The sequence below is a fragment of the Rhynchophorus ferrugineus genome, unplaced genomic scaffold, assembly GCF_030347505.1.
Source record: "Rhynchophorus ferrugineus isolate W39M unplaced genomic scaffold, kcgeb_rfMv2 rfM7, whole genome shotgun sequence".
In the NCBI taxonomy this organism is placed as follows: Eukaryota; Metazoa; Arthropoda; class Insecta; order Coleoptera; family Curculionidae; genus Rhynchophorus; species Rhynchophorus ferrugineus.
In genome coordinates this window covers 6187625-6205099 of record NW_027472586.1, presented here as the reverse complement: position 1 = coordinate 6205099, position 17475 = coordinate 6187625, and the positions used below count along the sequence as shown (strand labels likewise).

Below are 17475 nucleotides of genomic sequence, written 5' to 3'. Positions count from 1 at the left end.
TAATAGATACTTTATCTAGTGCACAATTGTCAATACAGACTATTTATTTAGTCAAGTAAGCTTGGATTTATTTATTATACTATATTAATGCGACACCGAGTGGCGCTGTAGTGATTGAAATCTGAAAAGTTCGAAAATATATTGCAAAATTTAAACATAAAATGAATAATTGGGTGTTTTGCAATAGATGTTTGGGTAAATACACAAATAAGGTATCTACAAGAAAGTATTTTTTGTCAGAATGCGGGCATATATTCTGCGGTGATTGTATGAGAAAAATAAGTAAGTATAGGTATATAGAATCCCTCACAATATATTATATCCCATAAATTTATCACTGCAGTGGAAACGAAAAAATGTGAAATATGCAAAACCCCGACAGCGTTTATGGAGTTATCTGCAGATATGGATTTCACGAAACAATTATTTTTTTGGCCAATGGAAAATATTCTTCAGCAATCAATCCGCGTAAAAACTACCCATCTATTAAAAAAAAGGTATAACATTAAATACGTTTTAGATTTTCGATTTTCAAAATATGCACAGGAAGTTGTATTTAAAATGTTTGGAAAATAAATACAATTATCTCAAGAAGCAATGTCTCACATATTATAACACATACAAGAAGTTGCAGAAAGAAAACCAAACATTAAGGGAAAATTTGACAGTATGTCATTTTATTAGTATGAATGTGAATATTTAGTTAAATTATTTTTAGATGGTTGGTCTCAAATCTAGTCCTTTCCTTAGCAGTACTCCTGCGATGGATCGGAATCATCAAATGTGTGATGATTTATCAGCAATATCATCGATTCGAGCTGGCACTCCAGCTAGTATTCCAGGTTCGGCCAAGAGGATGTTTCCGTATGACATGTCTCGTAAATTCATGGTAAGTTTTTATTTACTATTGTTTTCTAAACGTATAAGTTCAAAAGTTTTAAAAAGAAATCGATTCGAATCTATATAATGCTTTTTTGTGACTAGGAATTTTAGAATTATAATTTAAAAATATTTTATAATATAAACAGTGTTGGGGTAGAATTAGGGCTGAAAAGAAAAGTATGTACGATTTTTGTCAACTAATTTATCAAAATTGGTGGATGTGTCACTTTAAGTTCGTGACTTCACAATTTGACAAAATAAACAATTTTATTAACAACGCATTGAATTGTGCTAAGTTAATCTACTATATCTAGGTAAGAAACAGTCATTTTCATCGAACCTGTTTCATTATGATGATTATCGAATTTAAGAATAGAATTTATGAGAATCGTGATTAAAATTCACTAGTGTTTAGGTATAATCGAAATTGTCGTTTATTTTTGAGTATGGAGGGTTGCATAATAAACAATAACGAAATCTAAATATATTTTCTTATAGTAATGGAAATAATCGATAATTTCGCTGTATGCCAGGTTGTGTGACTATCACATTTTATATTGTAAAATGTAAACAGTAAGATCAATATTATTTTGTATTATTTAAATTAATTATTGCATTCATTAAAATATGGTGAAAAATGTTCTAAATTATTTACATTCTTTATGAAACCGTATTTGGTTTAACGCACAATAGGGTGATTCATTTTAATATATCTGTGTTTGTTCTTGATAAAAAGTTCTTTTAATGTGTTATTTACGCCGTTATTATTCACAACCATACACATAGACTTGTTCTGTCCTATAACAAACGGATATTCTGCTTTTTAGCATGATGATCAATATTGATCTCGGTTTGACTGATTAATGTATGTGGTATTTGGATGATTTATGTCTGTTTATTAGTTATTTTTGGATTTTTTTTGATCTTTACTTCTTTATATTATTATTTTAGTTTCATTATGATTTATGCAGTTGACATCTTTTTGAATTCTAGTTTTTGTTTGGAACTGTAGGGAATTCTTCAAGTTTTTTTGTTTCCTGGTTTATAAAAAATATGATGAACTTATTTCGATATAGATACAGTAGCAAATTGGTTTTATTGGAATTTATATTCAATTAAAGGCAAAATCAAAAATTTGTCTTGTTTCCATGTGTAACTGCGATCCGATCGTACGTATTGTTCAATATCCTGATAAGAAAAAGACCACGGCAGCCATCGGGCTAGCTGGGATTTATGACACGCCAACAGGAAAGGTCAGCGGAACAGATAGGGCATTATTTATGGGCCTATCAATCACGGGTGCGCCGGGGGGATGGTCGGGGGTTTAGATTAGCGAATACATTTTTCAGAAACGGTTCCATAATTCAGAGTGTCTTGCGCCATCGAGGACCGGACAGGTCCTGCGGAAATATACCGCCCAGGAATAGCGGGATGTTGTGTCGGGTTCGGAGGGGCGTGGGTAATGGAATTTGGGAGGACGCCGGTTTTTTTTTGGAAAAAAATGGAAATGCCATGTTTCCTTTTTCTATCTCGATTATTTGGTTGTTATTTTGGATTAGACACGTTGAGAGTAGTTTTTTTTCAGGTAAACTTCAGTAAAGTAAGTATATAAAAGACAAAGTTGTCGTTCAGAAGCTTCCGCATTGCTGTGGGGGTAATTTTAGTTATTTTCTCTTCTGTCTTGATGGCACAAATAGGGGGAGCTAGATCTGGCGGATAAATTGGATGTTGAGCTTCCGCTGGCTCACTAATCAGTGGTGATATTGTTTGAATTATGTGAGCAGTATCTTTGACTCCCCAAAAAAATGAATGATTGCTGAAGACTTGCTAGAGCCAAGTCTATCATCCATGGTGATTTAACGACTTACAAAATCCTTGTTATTATTTTTAAAGTCCCGCTCAAATGACAGGCCAATTGAAAAGTCCCCGGCCTACCATAATAAAACTCATTTTTTGGCAAAATTGGATGTTTTTATTCATCATAATTCCCTTCAAGGTGATACATTGATTATAGCGACCCTCCAACTTTTGGATACCATTTTTGTAGTACGATTTGTCTTTTGATTCAAAATAGGCCTCGGTTTCGGCGATCACCTCTTCATTCGACGAAAATTTCTTCCCAGCGAGCATTCTTTTGCGACCTGAGAACAGGAAATAGTCGCTGGGGGTCAGATCTGGAGAATACGGTGGATGAGAAAACAATTCGAAGCCCAATTAATGACATGATGGTGCATGACATGGTGCATTGTCTTGGTGAAGCAGCACTTTCTTTTTCTTCAAATGCGGCCGTTTCTCGTCGATTTCGTCCCTCAAACGGTCCAATAACGCTATGTAATAGTCGCTGTTGATGGTCATTCCTTTTTCAAGGTAGTCAATGAAAATTATTCTATGCACATCCCAAAATACAGACGCCATAACCTTGCCAGCCGACTGTTTCGTTTTCCCACGCTTTGGAGCGGGTTAATCGCGTGCAATCTACTCAGATGACTATCGGTTGGGCTTCGGAGTCAAATGATGGAGCCATGTTTCATCCATTGTCACGTATCGATGCAATAACTAGAGTTTGTTATGCTCGATCATCTTCAAACACTGCTTCGAATCATCAACTCGTCGTTGTTTTTGGTCAAAAGTGAGCTCGCGCGGCACCCACTTTGCACAGAGCTTTCTCATATCCAAATATTCGGGAAATATATGATGTACACGTTCAGTTGATATCTTTAGAGTGTCTGCTATTTTATTCAATTTCAAATTACGGTAATTCAAAATCATTTTATGGATTTTTTAAATGTTTTCGTCGGGAACAACCTCTTTTGGGCGGCCACTGCGTTCAACACTTTCGGTACTCATATCACCACGTTTAAACGCAGCATACCAATCCTTGATGGTTGATTTTCCTGGGTCAGTCTCCGGAAAGTCGGCATCATTTGCTTCAACTGTATTTTTTCCCTTCAAAAAACGATATTTTACCAACACGCGAAATTCATTTTTATCCATTTTTTTCACAATAACAAAATCTGCTTCACTCAAAATGCTATAATTCACAAACTAATGATCCGACAGCTCTCAAATTCATACACGCATCCTTTGAGGGTTAGGGGCTAATTAAAAAACATATGGATTTAATTCTAGTAGCGCCATCTATGTGTCAGTCTGGGGACTTTTCAATTGGCCTGTTTATTCCTTTATTCTTTAATATCGGGTATTTGTTCTGATACACTGCTGACTGAACCGATTCAAAAGTTATGTAAATGTATGACGCAAAGACAAAGAAGATATTGAATTGTAACCGATAAGGAGCGTAATATACCGCAATATTTTCGTCCGGATACCTTTTTCGTCCAACAAAGCTTCACACACACACACACCCGGCTGTTTTATATGCACGGTCCCATGCGCCATCGGTAGAGGAAACTTAAATTCCTTCCTATCGACGTGGACTGCTTCGTTCCAGCTAAAAATGGAGACCGAATCGACACAGGAAATACAATACGTGACGTGATGTAAATTAAAATAGTTTTGTACTCACTGAAAAAGGTTTCGCGTCGATTGCAGACATCGATAAAGTTATACGCAGGGTCTGATTTATGTGTTCATGGCCTGGCAACAGCATTCGCGCTGAGAGGTAAGGAGAATACATCGGATATGAGGTCCCCGATTTAACCAATCAAGAAAAAAGGTAATATTTATGTCGGTTTGTTCTTGAACATAGTTTTCTTCATTAGATTATTGTGTTCTGCTTGTCTAATAACCTTTTTCTTTCAATATTTGATACGAACGCGTGCCTTGATGTTTTTAACAAGTTGCTGTTTTTCCATCTTTAAATATTTGTCTATTAATTTGGGCCTATTTTTCAGTAGCATTCATATTTTTTTCGAAGTATTACTTCGAATAAAACTGGTAATACCGGGATACTTGAATCTTATTTATATTGCTATCACGGGCGCATCCCCACAGTTCTATACCATGTAGCCATATTGGTTCGAACATCTGATTATTGATCTGTATCTTGTTGCGAATTGATATTTTGGATTTTCTTTCCAGGAAGATCGACAATTTTTAATTTGACGTCCAGTGTTACTTTTAGATATTTAGCATTATTTACACATGGTACTATAGCATCATTCAATTTCTAGACTGGTGGGTTGTTTAGCATCTTATTGGTAAAAGGAATAGGAGCAGACTTTAGCTGATTTATTAGTTTATCGCTAGCTAACAGTGCCTTATATAGGATAGGTCCCAGGACGCTGCCTTGTGTCACCCCTGCTTGTATTTCTTTTAGTGCAGAATATTCTTTTTGTTTAATTCTGAAGGGTCTATTGGAGATGTTGGATGTTACTATCTTTACATATTGCTTTGTCATCGTTTTGTTTAATATGGATATCAACCACTAGTGCCAAACTTTATCGAAGGTTTTTGCTACCGGTAGTCCAGAATAAGGCTAACTTGTTTTTTTGTTGGACTTATACTTTTGAGTAATATTTTCTCGAAAAGTTTCGACATAATTGTAAGTAGAGAAATAGGTCTATACGATTTAACATCATTTGGTTGTTTACCAGGACTTGGTATAATAATTAGTTCTACCACATGTTGTTTTAGGATTTCTCCTGTGATTACATCGAATCCTGGTGACTTTTTGGGTTTGGGTTTATTCTTACCGATGTACGGTGGTCTTTCTAAGCCTTGTATGTAGTTCGGCATTCCTTTTTGATTCATATGTATTACATAATTGCATAGGACCCTCTCGTTCTAAAACTGGAAAAATAGATGTGAAACGTGCCTTAACTTTACAACAAATATTCAGGCAATCGTATTCCAGTTCAGAACTTTCGTTTGTCTGTCATAAAAAGGTCACTCAAGGCTCCCTCCAAACCTACTTCCAGAGTGGTTATCAGCGAACATGATTTGAAAATACGAGAGGAGAAGAAAGCAGGATAGCTAATAAGAAGGCAATGTGAAAGTTAGATAGAGTTATTTACAAAAAGAAGAAAAGACACTATTTATGAATGCACAGCATGTCCTGAGTGACCTCTTATGATTTATCTGAATAGGGTTTTTATTTATTTTGTGGGTTTTAGTGAAAATTAGGAATATTTTATTGTTGTAATCAAACGTTATCGGCTTCTAAGGTGAGTATTTGATTCCTACTTCCAATTTTTTCACAACATATTCTACTGTTGTCGAGTAGTAGCAATAATAGTTTATCGCGAGTGTGTTAAGAAGTGATAATTCGGATTATTGTTCAAGCAACTACCTCATTTGCTGTAGTCTGTACCTCATAACTGAAAAATCAATGAATGAATGAATGTTTCTTATTGATGAAACCCAATAATTAAATCAAGTTTTGCTACGTATTTTGTTAAAAGATGCGATAAAATATCTACGAAAGCGAGCTCGACTTCAGACTATAGTTCTCGAAAACTTTGACCTGATAAATGGAACGACTCTTTCCTCTCTTATGTTCTTCTGCTTTTTCCATAACGACTGTTGCTGGTTTTTTTTTATTACCAAGAACTTTCCTTCCAATCTATACCATAATTGTTGCCAGCGTACTTTTTTGCGAAAATGAAACTAAGGAGGTGAATGTTGCGAGAGCATTTATTGAAAAAAATCGGTAAAATGTATTTTATTCAAAGTATTGTCCATCGCTATCAGCTACCTTTTTCCATCTTTCGACGACGATATATCCTTTGAGGCTATAATCGACCCATTTTTTGGTATCTTCATGTGCTTTTTGCTTGAAGTGCTGCTCAGACAGGTCACGGTTAATATGTCGGAACAAGTAGTAATCACAAGGAGCAAGGTCCGGAGAGGGTAGAACTTTTTTTCCATATAGCAACAACGCTAAATATCTCGGAATGAATCCGATCCGCTGGAAGGAACATATAAAGAAGAAAAGAATAGAACTGGAATTGAAATATAGGAAAATATACTGGCTAATTGGAAGAAAATATCACAGTTATCAGTACATAATAAATTGCTATTATATAAGCAAATATTGAAACCTATATGGACATACGGAGTTCAATTATGGGGTTCTGCAAAGAGTAACATAAATAAAATACTAATTTTTCAGAACAAAGTCCTGAGAGGTATTGTGGGTGCACCCAAATACTATAGGACTGATTACCTACATCGAGACCTTCAGATGCCCACAGTCAGTCAAGAAATCAAGAGAATTGCAAGGGGGCATGAGGAAAGACTCCATTCTCATACTAATATTGAAATATTCCAACTTTTGGATAACACCAGAACAGGACACAGACTCAAAAGAATCAAACCATCTGATCTTGTGTAGTGAGCTGCATATAATAAAAAAATCAGTTCAGCACTGACATGTATAAACATTATTTCACCAGAGACTGAGTTAGGGCCGATGGGTCCTCCTAGTTATATACCTAGATTTAAGTTAGCATAAAGACAAATTATAGGTTAGACGGAAACGACTAGTAACAATAAATTAATTAAATAATAAAAAAAAATTCTCCCACCAGTTGGAAGTTCTAATTTACCGATAATATCCATTCCGCCATCATCAAATCTATTTTTGTTCGTTCTAAGTTCCAGCTCGATCCCCATTAACTTTTTTCCGATATCCAGCCGGCCATATTTATTATTTAAGGTCGAACTTGCGTGTTTCCAACGGAACATTCTTACGATATAGAACGATTAAATTAATTATTGACCGAACAACTGTCTTCCCGTCGGTCGGCGAAACGTTCCTCTTTTTCCAGCTTCGGGACAATAACGTTTCCGCGCGCCGGCTTCGGTTTTGTGAAATGTCACGTTTCGGCTTTTTAATTAGAGCACGCAATGCCTGGCCCGAGGAATTCGTTGGGCTCTAATTGTTTCTTAATCAACGCGATAAAGGATGAGCGTTTGTTTAATAAATCGCCGGCTGAGGGATCGATCAGTCCATGGCAAGAGACAGAGTTCCTCGAACGGAGGAACACGTTTTATTTTCACGACCAAATGGAATCAGATTCATTAAACTGTCCGAATAGTATTTAAGAAGAGATAAGGCATATATGGCGCTCACTGATGATGGTGCTATATGCTCTGATACAGCTACTGAGGCCTCGATCATCCTTCACGATATAGTTCGCATTGCAGAGCTATAGATGGTAAAATGATGACCAATAGATGGTTCCAGGGGGATCATATCAAATATAAACAGTAATTTTGTATAATAAATTTATTGACCAATGGTATAAACAAACTAAACATGTTTCAATGTAGTCACTGTGGTTTACACACTTTTGCCACCAATTTGGAAGCTTGAATATTCCTTCTTCATAAAAAGTTTGAGGGCGAGTTGTCGGCCAATAGCACACATACTACTCTACTTCTACACTGCTTTCAAATTTGTTACTTCCAAGTGATTCTTTCAAGGAAGCAAAGAAAAAATAATCACATGGTGACAAGTCAGGGCTATAAGGAAGGTGCTCGAGGGTTTACGACCTTTTTTTATTAATCTCTTAGAACGTCAACAATCTGCCCATGGACAATAAGTATTATTATATGGTTTTCGTTTTATCATATAACCATCCTGACACGTAGAAGATCACTTCAGTAAGTGATCTGCTTTACAGCTTATTTTAAAGTCTATCTTTACTTATTCTAAAGACTATTTTAACTTATTCTAGAGGTTATTAAATCTCACTCTACAAGTCTACTAATCAGTTCGTATGGTAGTTTGCGCTTGAGCCTACGCACTTCATCGTCATCATTTAACTGTTTAACGAGTGCATTGAGATGCACTAATAGTCTTTCAGAGTACTTCGAATCACACTCGTTATGATATAATTGATGATATGATTATATCATGGCAATTATGACACTCATGCTCTATCCAATTTCCACTCGCTTGAAGAACATGGAAATGATCCAAAAACTTAGATATTTTGTGCCGTATGAATTGAAGCAAAGAGACACTGAAAGGTCTTTAATTACTTACTTACTGGTAATGGAAAGTGGATCGAAACAGTGAAAAAAATTGGGGGGTACCGCCTTGTCCTGCATCACCATCGACGGCAAAAAGGAATATCCATGGCTCCAAACTATTGCTCTGTATTTAGTGGGATCAACTTTTGATATACTATGAACTACTAAAACATAATGAAACCATCATTTGAGAAACATTTGAAATACGAGCTAAGACACAACAGTGTTATTCTTCAGCATGACAACGGTCGATCGCATGTTGCAAATCTGGTAAAAACGTAGTTGAAAACATTAAAATGGCAAGTGCTACCCCACCGGCCGTATTCTCCAGACTTTGCTCCTTCTGATTACTATATGTTCCCAGTCGTGACCTGTCGGAGTAGTGCTTCGTTTGTTATTAACGTACTAAACAAAATGGTTCCATTTGTGGATTCTCTCAAAAGATTTTCTTTAAAGAGCGTTTTTCGTAATTCAAACGCGGCTAATGACGGATAGTACTTTGCATAAAATCCTACCATGTAGTAATAAAGCTTAATATTAAAAAAAAACTCTTAAAACTAATTTATAGGCTAGTAAATAAAAGTGCACTCAAATAACACAGAATATCTATTTTTCAAGGATTATAGAAAGATGGAAAACAGTTGTTACAGGCAGAGACTTAAACAATAAAACTTTGAGATACTTTTTGATACAGTCAAACAAAAATAGCGTCATCCACTCGGCGATAGTAATCATCAACGCTAATAAACAAGTCAAAACTTAAATCATAGTCTATACAAATAACGGACACCATGCTAGCTCGACGGGTAAAGTTCACCTATAAGTTATGCATCCTGCATCGAAGAAAGACTAGATCCCTTATCGTCGTTCTGATATATGTGTCCCTACGCCGACGGCAACGTTATTCCCTCCGTTCGTCGGGATTTATATGCGTCAACGTTTCGAAAGGGCTCCCAACTGCATTTGACTAACAAATAGATAAAATGAACGGTTTATCGCTTCGGACGATCTAAAAACGACATTAGAATCGCCATAGAATAGGTGAACGGGTCACCAGACATTTTCTTATCGTCCTCGCTCATTTGGCGACCTCTAACATCAAGATTTCCATATGTATTTATCGATTATTAGTTGAAAAGTCATGGGTTTAACTAATGTTTTTGTATTATAACTCCTGGTGGTTCAACGATTTATCTAGTACGCAATAGACACTTCTTATGATTATAGTATATATAGTCTTGTTCAAAGTTTTTTTATACATACGTCATCAAGATCTTTAATTTAGAATCAGACGACAGTTTGCTTCTCATTTTATTCTAGTTGAAAAGAGATACAGTGCTGTCTAATTAGTTCGAACACGTAAACTAATGAGCCTGTCAAAGTCGTCCAAGTCGGTTGTCAGACGTATGCAATATTCTTGAAAGCAATAAGAGGTTAGAACGATAAGAATAAGAAAATAATGTGGTGACGTCAGGCCTCTTCTTCTTATCGCGAACTGGCTACAAAATAAGATTGACCAAAAACGATCAAGGGCACGCAGAAAAATAGACAGCAGATTCATTCATCTTTCGACGTCCAAGCATCTTACATTCAATCAACAATCGTCCATTCAATGATCAAACATTTATACATTTTCATTAGTTAATTAGTCGTATAATAGTTAGTGTTATTAATAAAGTGTTAAGGGAAACATAATTTCATTCAATAAATTACACGAAGACCTCCATAATAAGAATGATAAGAGGTTAGAACTCTAACCTATAATGTAGGTTAATACTTATTTCATAACAGTATTTTTGTTTAATTATTTTTGTTTTCTGAACCAAAACTCAGAGTTGATGCGGCAACATTACAACATTTTGATTTCACAAATTTAAATGACGTATGTACAAAATAACTATGAACATACTATACGTGACATGTAGAAAATCATTTCATTAAGTGCTTTATTGAGTAAAATATTATCTTAATTAGTTAGTACTATTATAAATAGTATTCTAAAGTCTGTATACTAGGTGTACCTAGTAATTCTGTGTTTTCGATTAATCTTGGATCTATCTCCTTTATTCCCATTCTGAGAAAGCATTCTATTTCTGTTATATTTCATAGAGACTTTCCTTTGAATGCATTATTTGTTTTGCTTGTGCTTTCATTAATGCATCAGCATTGAATATTACCGAATAATTACTTTTTACCTTGAGCTTACTTTTGACCAAAAGCAACGACGAGTTGATGATTCGGAGCAGTCGCCTGGCAAGGTTGCGGCGTCTGTATTTTGGGATGCGCATGGAATGATTTTCATTGACTACCTTGAAAAAGGAATAACCATCAACAGCGACTATTACATAGCGTTATTGGACCGTTTGAAGGACGAAATCGCCGAAAAATGGCCGTATTTGAAGAAAAAGAAAGTGCTGCTTCACCAAGACAATGCATCGTGTCAAAAATCCATGAATTGGCCTTCGAATTGCTTCCTCATCCACCGTATTCTCCAGATCTGGCTCCCAGCGACTATGTCCTGTTCTCAGATCTCAAAAGAATGTTCGCTGGGAAGAAATTTTCGTCGAATGAAGAGATGATCGCCGAAATTTAGGCCTATTTTGAAGCAAAGGACAATAAAACGCGCCCTACAAAAATGGTATCGAAAAGTTGGAGGGTTGCTATAACCAGTGTATCACCCTTGAATGGAATTATGATGAATAAAAAAACTAATTTTGCCAAGAAATGTGTTTTACTATGGTAGACCGGTGACTTTTCAATTGATCTGTTATATTTGTATATATTCCTTACCTAACTCGAACTTCTGCGGTCTCCGTCCTCAGCCCACTGCTTCTTCCCATTTGTACCGAGATATCAAGGCCCATGACCTGTTAACATTCCTGGGCTTTTATACCATTTTGGACGGTCAAAGGAACAAACAAAACAAAAACTACAACGCCTTCTACTTGTTCTTCTTTTCTACATACTAGGAATTTTCTTGTATCTACATTAATCATATATTTAATAAACGCTTGGGCGCAGACGTGTGCGGTCACCATAGCAAAAATCAACAAATCGGGCTACGACCTTTTACCCCATCCAGCATATTCTCCAGATTTAATCCGCTGCGACTATTTACCGTTTCCAGAACCGAAGAAATGGCTGGGCGGTAATGCATCTCGGTTATTTTATGGAGAGTTAACTTTCAAACTCGTTATTCTAATAAAAAGGGTCGAAATTACTTTTTCCCCGAACTTACGTAATTAAATATTGGGTGAATTTATTTTTAGGGAATGTTTTGAAACACAATCGGTTATGATCTACAATAACAGATAAACTATTACTTCAAAATGTCAAATTAATTAAAGAACAGTCTGTGAATTTATTGAACTATAATTGATTTAAGGATATTTTTTATAACATCCTTTTTTTCTTCCGATCAGAAATAATGGTCCCGTCGGCCGGAGACAGGACGAAACTTTTTGCTAATACAAACTAACGTGAGGGCTATCGAGGGAAAAGAGAAAACGGAACCGAAAAGAAAAACAAATGTTTCATCTATCAAAGGCAAACTTCTCGATCGGCCGTCTTTATGGCTCTTAACGGTCACATCTCTCTTTTTCCAGTTTGTTATTTAATAACCGCTTAAGTTTGTTGGCGGGTTTTAAAAAGTTCCTGGCACTTTCGGCGCTACATTTTCGGTATTGTTTGATGGTTATATCGATTTTTGTTTTGCAATGTGTTATATACAAGTTTAACTGACTGTTTTTATTTTTCTCTTAATTTTTCATTCGAAGAAGATGACTCTGCGTCTTGCTATTGTTGGTTTTCTTTTGCAACAATACGTCATTCAATTTGTTCAGTTGAAATTCCTTCCTCATGAACAAGGCGATGAACATATCGAATTACATTCAATATATTCAGGAGTTCCGCAAGGTAGTGTACTGAGTCCAGTACTATATTTTCTGTACACAGCTGATCTACCTACAACAAAAATAACCACTGTGGCAACATACGCAGACAACACGGCAGTCTTAGCCTCTCTAGCTATGTTAGATTTGCTAGTAGTATCCCACAGTTCAATACCGTAGGTACAAAAGGGCCTAAGTAGTGACTTATACAGCAAAACCTTGTTATCTGATGATAATTTAGATTTACGCCTTATCAGCCATTACCAGTTTGGTTTAGTTTAACCCCAAGCTGTTTGCGTTTTGTCACTATATGTTTTTTCCATGTCAAACGTCGATCGAAATGCATTCCCAGATATTTAACGTTGTCTGCTTGCGGATGTTCATGATTATTCAGTTTTACTGAGGGACATGTCCTTCTGCAAAGGGTGGATGTCACATGGGTAGATTTCGTCTCATTTGTTTTGATACGCCACGTTTTCAACCACAATTCGACTTTGTTAAGATGAAGTTGGAGGTTGCTTGTGGCTGATATAGGATCCTCGTGTGATGATAAAATCGCTATATCGTCAGCATATGTTGCAACAATACTGTTTCGTAAGGTCGGTAGGTCAGCTGTACACAATAGATATAACAATGGGCCATGAACACTACTCTGCGGAACCTCCGAATATAATGGGTGTACGTCAGTTTATTCGTCACCCTGTTTGACAATAAATATGCGAAGTGACAGTGAAGTGCGTACACTAATACCCCCAAATGTCTAATTATTGGACATATATAGACTGCAGAATAAGTCTAATAATGAAAATAATATTTTATACAGGAGATCACTTAATGAAGTGATTTTCTACATGCCATGTATATATAATATAAGCATAACAAATACTTACTGGCCTCTGAGCAGATTATGGAACTATGTTATTAAGAGTAATGAAAAAAATTGTTCAATTAACTTTGATAGTTATCTGCAACAACAGTTTCATTAGGTTTTAGCAGCTCATAATGTATTATCCATCATATACATAGTAGTAGGTCAAGGCAAGTCAAGATGGGATTGTCGTACGATAGTTTTCATTGCCAGTTAGAATATGGTACAGAAAACTCTTCTTTTTTTGCCTTGGCAAGCAATGAATCGACGTCCTCGATGATCACAATTCATCCATTACATATAAATGTCTGGAAATGGTCTCTTCATCAATTGCTAAGCTGTATAGAGGTTCTTTAAGAGTTTGAGATGAGTTTTCTATTAATAAATCTTACAATTCATTGTTTGCGAACGTTTTGCTCCATTCTTTGTCATTGACAACAAAATCACCAACTTTAAATCGTTGATATAATAGAGCAGTATATAATATGATGGAGCAGCATCACGATAAGTTTCAAAAAGTGTTCAATAGACTTCGGCAGCAGATTTCTTCAAATAAAACAATAAAGATAATGAATTATTTTGAGCGTTCAATGATTAGCCTCTCTATATAATGAATAACTCAATAATACCAAATAGAAAACTGTTAGGTTTGTTTGTTTGTGGATGATATTTCTCATTTTTCGAATATACATGCAAGCACCTAATACATATGAAATATACTTAATTTTTATTGTCAATAGTACATTCTTACACCCATTTATTTTTTATAAATGCTTTGTAACACTAAATTTTATTAAATATTTTTTATCTAGGTACAAATTAAAACACATTGTAAATCTTAATATATGATTTTAATTGCATAAAGAAATGTAATTGTATGTTTGCAAAACACCATTCATTCGAAGTACTGATGTACTGTCATAGGTAAATTAATACGGTAAATATTTAGTTTTAAACTAATTGATGGACCACTGATTGTTTTCTTTCATGGATACAATATATTAGTAATTTTAAGTTAGACAGCATATGTTTAGAGTTTCTTTACAGACAATTTTCAAGTTTGTCACAAAGTCAAAGTATATAACTAATATATTATTTCAACTATTCACTTTTCTTGTTGTTACCATTTTAAATCTACTCTATCTCTCGCTGAATTGTCTCATTTTATGCTTTGTTTTATTGTTTTATCTGTGAATATTCACAGAAGAAATGTTATTTAAAACAAGTTAATGTTGTGGCTTAATATTTCAGTAAAATATATTCCGGAACCACTCTATATAAATATTAATATTAGGTGGCAAAATGTTTATTAACAGTAGAAAGTTGTATAGGGCTTGAAATAAGGACGAGTCGATGTTGAACGATGCTGACGACATTCTATTTCTATGTATGTCATTATGTACAAAATATAACATCGTTTAAATGACTGTCGTTATTGATTGGGTTGAATTTGAGTGATGATATGAGTTATGTTTCGACATAAGCTAGTAAAAGGGGTGATGAATAAAACAATTGAATTACTTCTTAATTTTTTTATTAAATAATGTAAAAAAGTTGTATGAAATAAAAATAATAAAACATAATAATGATGGAACACCAACAACCAACAGATCAACCAACAGTGATGCCATTCAGCTCATTGGTACTTTCCTCTCGCAGGCCACCTCCGCGACCAACTCCAGCCTCAATCCTTCTCCTGCCCAAACGGTACCCAGAAGTTCCGTCGCTCCAGTTCATCGGAACCTGGTCTCGTCCACTCCATCTTTCATGTCGAAGCAGGCAGTTAAATCAAGAATCCCATTGATATATCCTAGGAAATAAATAATAATTAGCTTTACTCATTAATAGAAATAATGTTATTTATTATCATTTAAAAAAACTATTCAGAATTGGTTTCAACTGATGAGAGAGTTCTTTGTTAGTTAGAATGTTTATTTTTGTTATTTATATTAATATAAACTAATAAAAATGATGATCATCGTCTTTCAAGTGTTGGAATTATTGTGTACAAGTATGTCCCCGCCCTTAATGGTAAGTAAAATATTTTTGCTCCATATTTTTTTAGGTTGTTCCTAGAGAATGTTTTTATCAAAATTTGAAGACATCGATAAAATTTAATGGATAATTTAAAGGTACAATGTTTGGTGAATAAGACGGGTGGAGTTTCAGGTAGTTTACACACCCGCCCTTCTGAATATTGTTCGGTTTGGCGTTGCCGTGGTTATATTTTTTCCTTTTCATTGTCACGTTCAAAATGCGAAACTATATCGGTATATACAGGGACCGTTCGGGAAATAGTGGGACTAAGTCTGCAAAAATGTTAACGCATCGACTTTTAAAACGTCTCTCTGCCAATTATTGAAGGTACCTTGGAGGAACAAGAAGATATCTACGGGTGTAACATATGGGCAGTAGGGTCGTCGGTGAAATGATGTGTGACGGCAAGAACTCGATGTAGCTCGCCGCTGGTGTATTGTAGCGTTGTCACGAAAAAATCAGCATTCACAGTCTGACCACTGGTTACAAACTCTTAATGAATCACTCACTTGAAGTCAAAATATTACCAAAGTCGATTTACTTGACGCAAAACTTTGTCCCGAAAATTTGAGCTAAGCAACGATTCATTGTACAGTAACGCAGTAAATATTATAGTTTATTTTTGGGGAACTGTTGTTTATTGTTAGCCATTTATTTTCAAGTCTTCTAGGCATTTTTTTATGAAGTTAGTGTCAGAAAAACGACGTATTTGTTGAGATTATTGATTTCTCGATATCCTCAAAAAAACGTCTTGGAATAGTGTCTTGGGACTATTCTTATATACCCACATCAACAGAGACAGTATTGGCAACATTAGCTGCCGACCAAGCCATTATAGCAAGACATATCTCTGGGAAGAGCTAGAGAAAAACTACCAGTGACAGTCAACAAAATCCACAAATGCTAGATTACGTTGGAAGGATGATCATGTTTAGACTCGAAAATTAAACAGCTCTGCAGATTTATTTATCTATTTATCTATCAATTATAACATTTATTTCGAGTTATGGAGTTACATGAAGGTCACAGGAAGCATATTTAAATCGATATAATGGTGTGATCCTACAGAGCGTTCAATAAAAACCATCTTATTTCGCAAATTCTTATGTAAACGACAGTATTGTTGCAACTTTGCCGATATTCAGTATTAACAACAATGACAATACGTTGGACTTAATAATTTCGTAATGTTAAATAATAGTTTGAACAAATTTCAAGGATTAACACGATTGTTATTAGCACGAACTATTACACCTGTGTGCTTAAGGAAAAGTGATAAATAGTTTTGGTTTCATTTCGGATCGCATTTTTCTTGTCCTGTTCTACTTGGCCACGCAAATTATTTAATATTCATTGTGGGTAGTAATATTGACATTGCCTGTGAGGAGAAAGTCGATTCTGTCAACAAGAAAAGAAATTACCAAGTAAGAAATAATACGAAAAGCGAACTGACGAAATCGACTTGAATAAATACACACAAGGTACGTCGAAGGTTATTTTTTATTATTTTGTCATACGAAATATTAATGAATCGTCGTGTTAGTAACATGAGGTCGAAAAGTGACTAGAAATTACACTCTATATATTTTGCTATTATTATAAATTGAGTATTTTATTAATTATTGATAGTTGAATGTTTTCTTCGATTGTTATATCAAATTATAGGGTACGTAATAATACTGTTGTTAGCATATTATATATGGAAACAAAATTGACGTATTTTTTTAATCACAAATAATTACAAATATTTCCACACAAACAAGAATGTCGAGGCTGAAAGGATAACCCAGTGTGATTTGCAATATTTTGGCTGCAAAACCAAAACGAACCTAGTCTAGAATACAGACATAATAATAT

At 35.0% G+C, this 17475-nt stretch overlaps 1 protein-coding gene across 3 annotated transcripts in view; it reads left to right on the top strand.

Annotated features, from left to right (window-relative positions):
• The first annotated feature begins 21 nt into the window (after positions 1–21).
• The window catches only part of nenya (RING finger protein nenya), a 56719-nt gene continuing 39265 nt past the window's right edge, over positions 22–17475 (top strand). The window contains exons 1-5 of one of the 3 annotated variants that reach the window (XM_076409046.1): positions 37–282; positions 344–468; positions 521–667; positions 719–889; positions 15241–15564. In XM_076409046.1, the coding sequence (XP_076265161.1) occupies positions 162–282; positions 344–468; positions 521–667; positions 719–889; positions 15241–15402 (726 nt within the window). In that variant the 5' untranslated portion in view covers positions 37–161 and the 3' untranslated portion in view covers positions 15403–15564. Of the gene's footprint in view, positions 283–343; positions 469–520; positions 668–718; positions 890–15240; positions 15565–17475 lie in introns of those variants that run through there. The other 2 variants (XM_076409047.1, XM_076409048.1) reach the window with 2 other exon arrangements.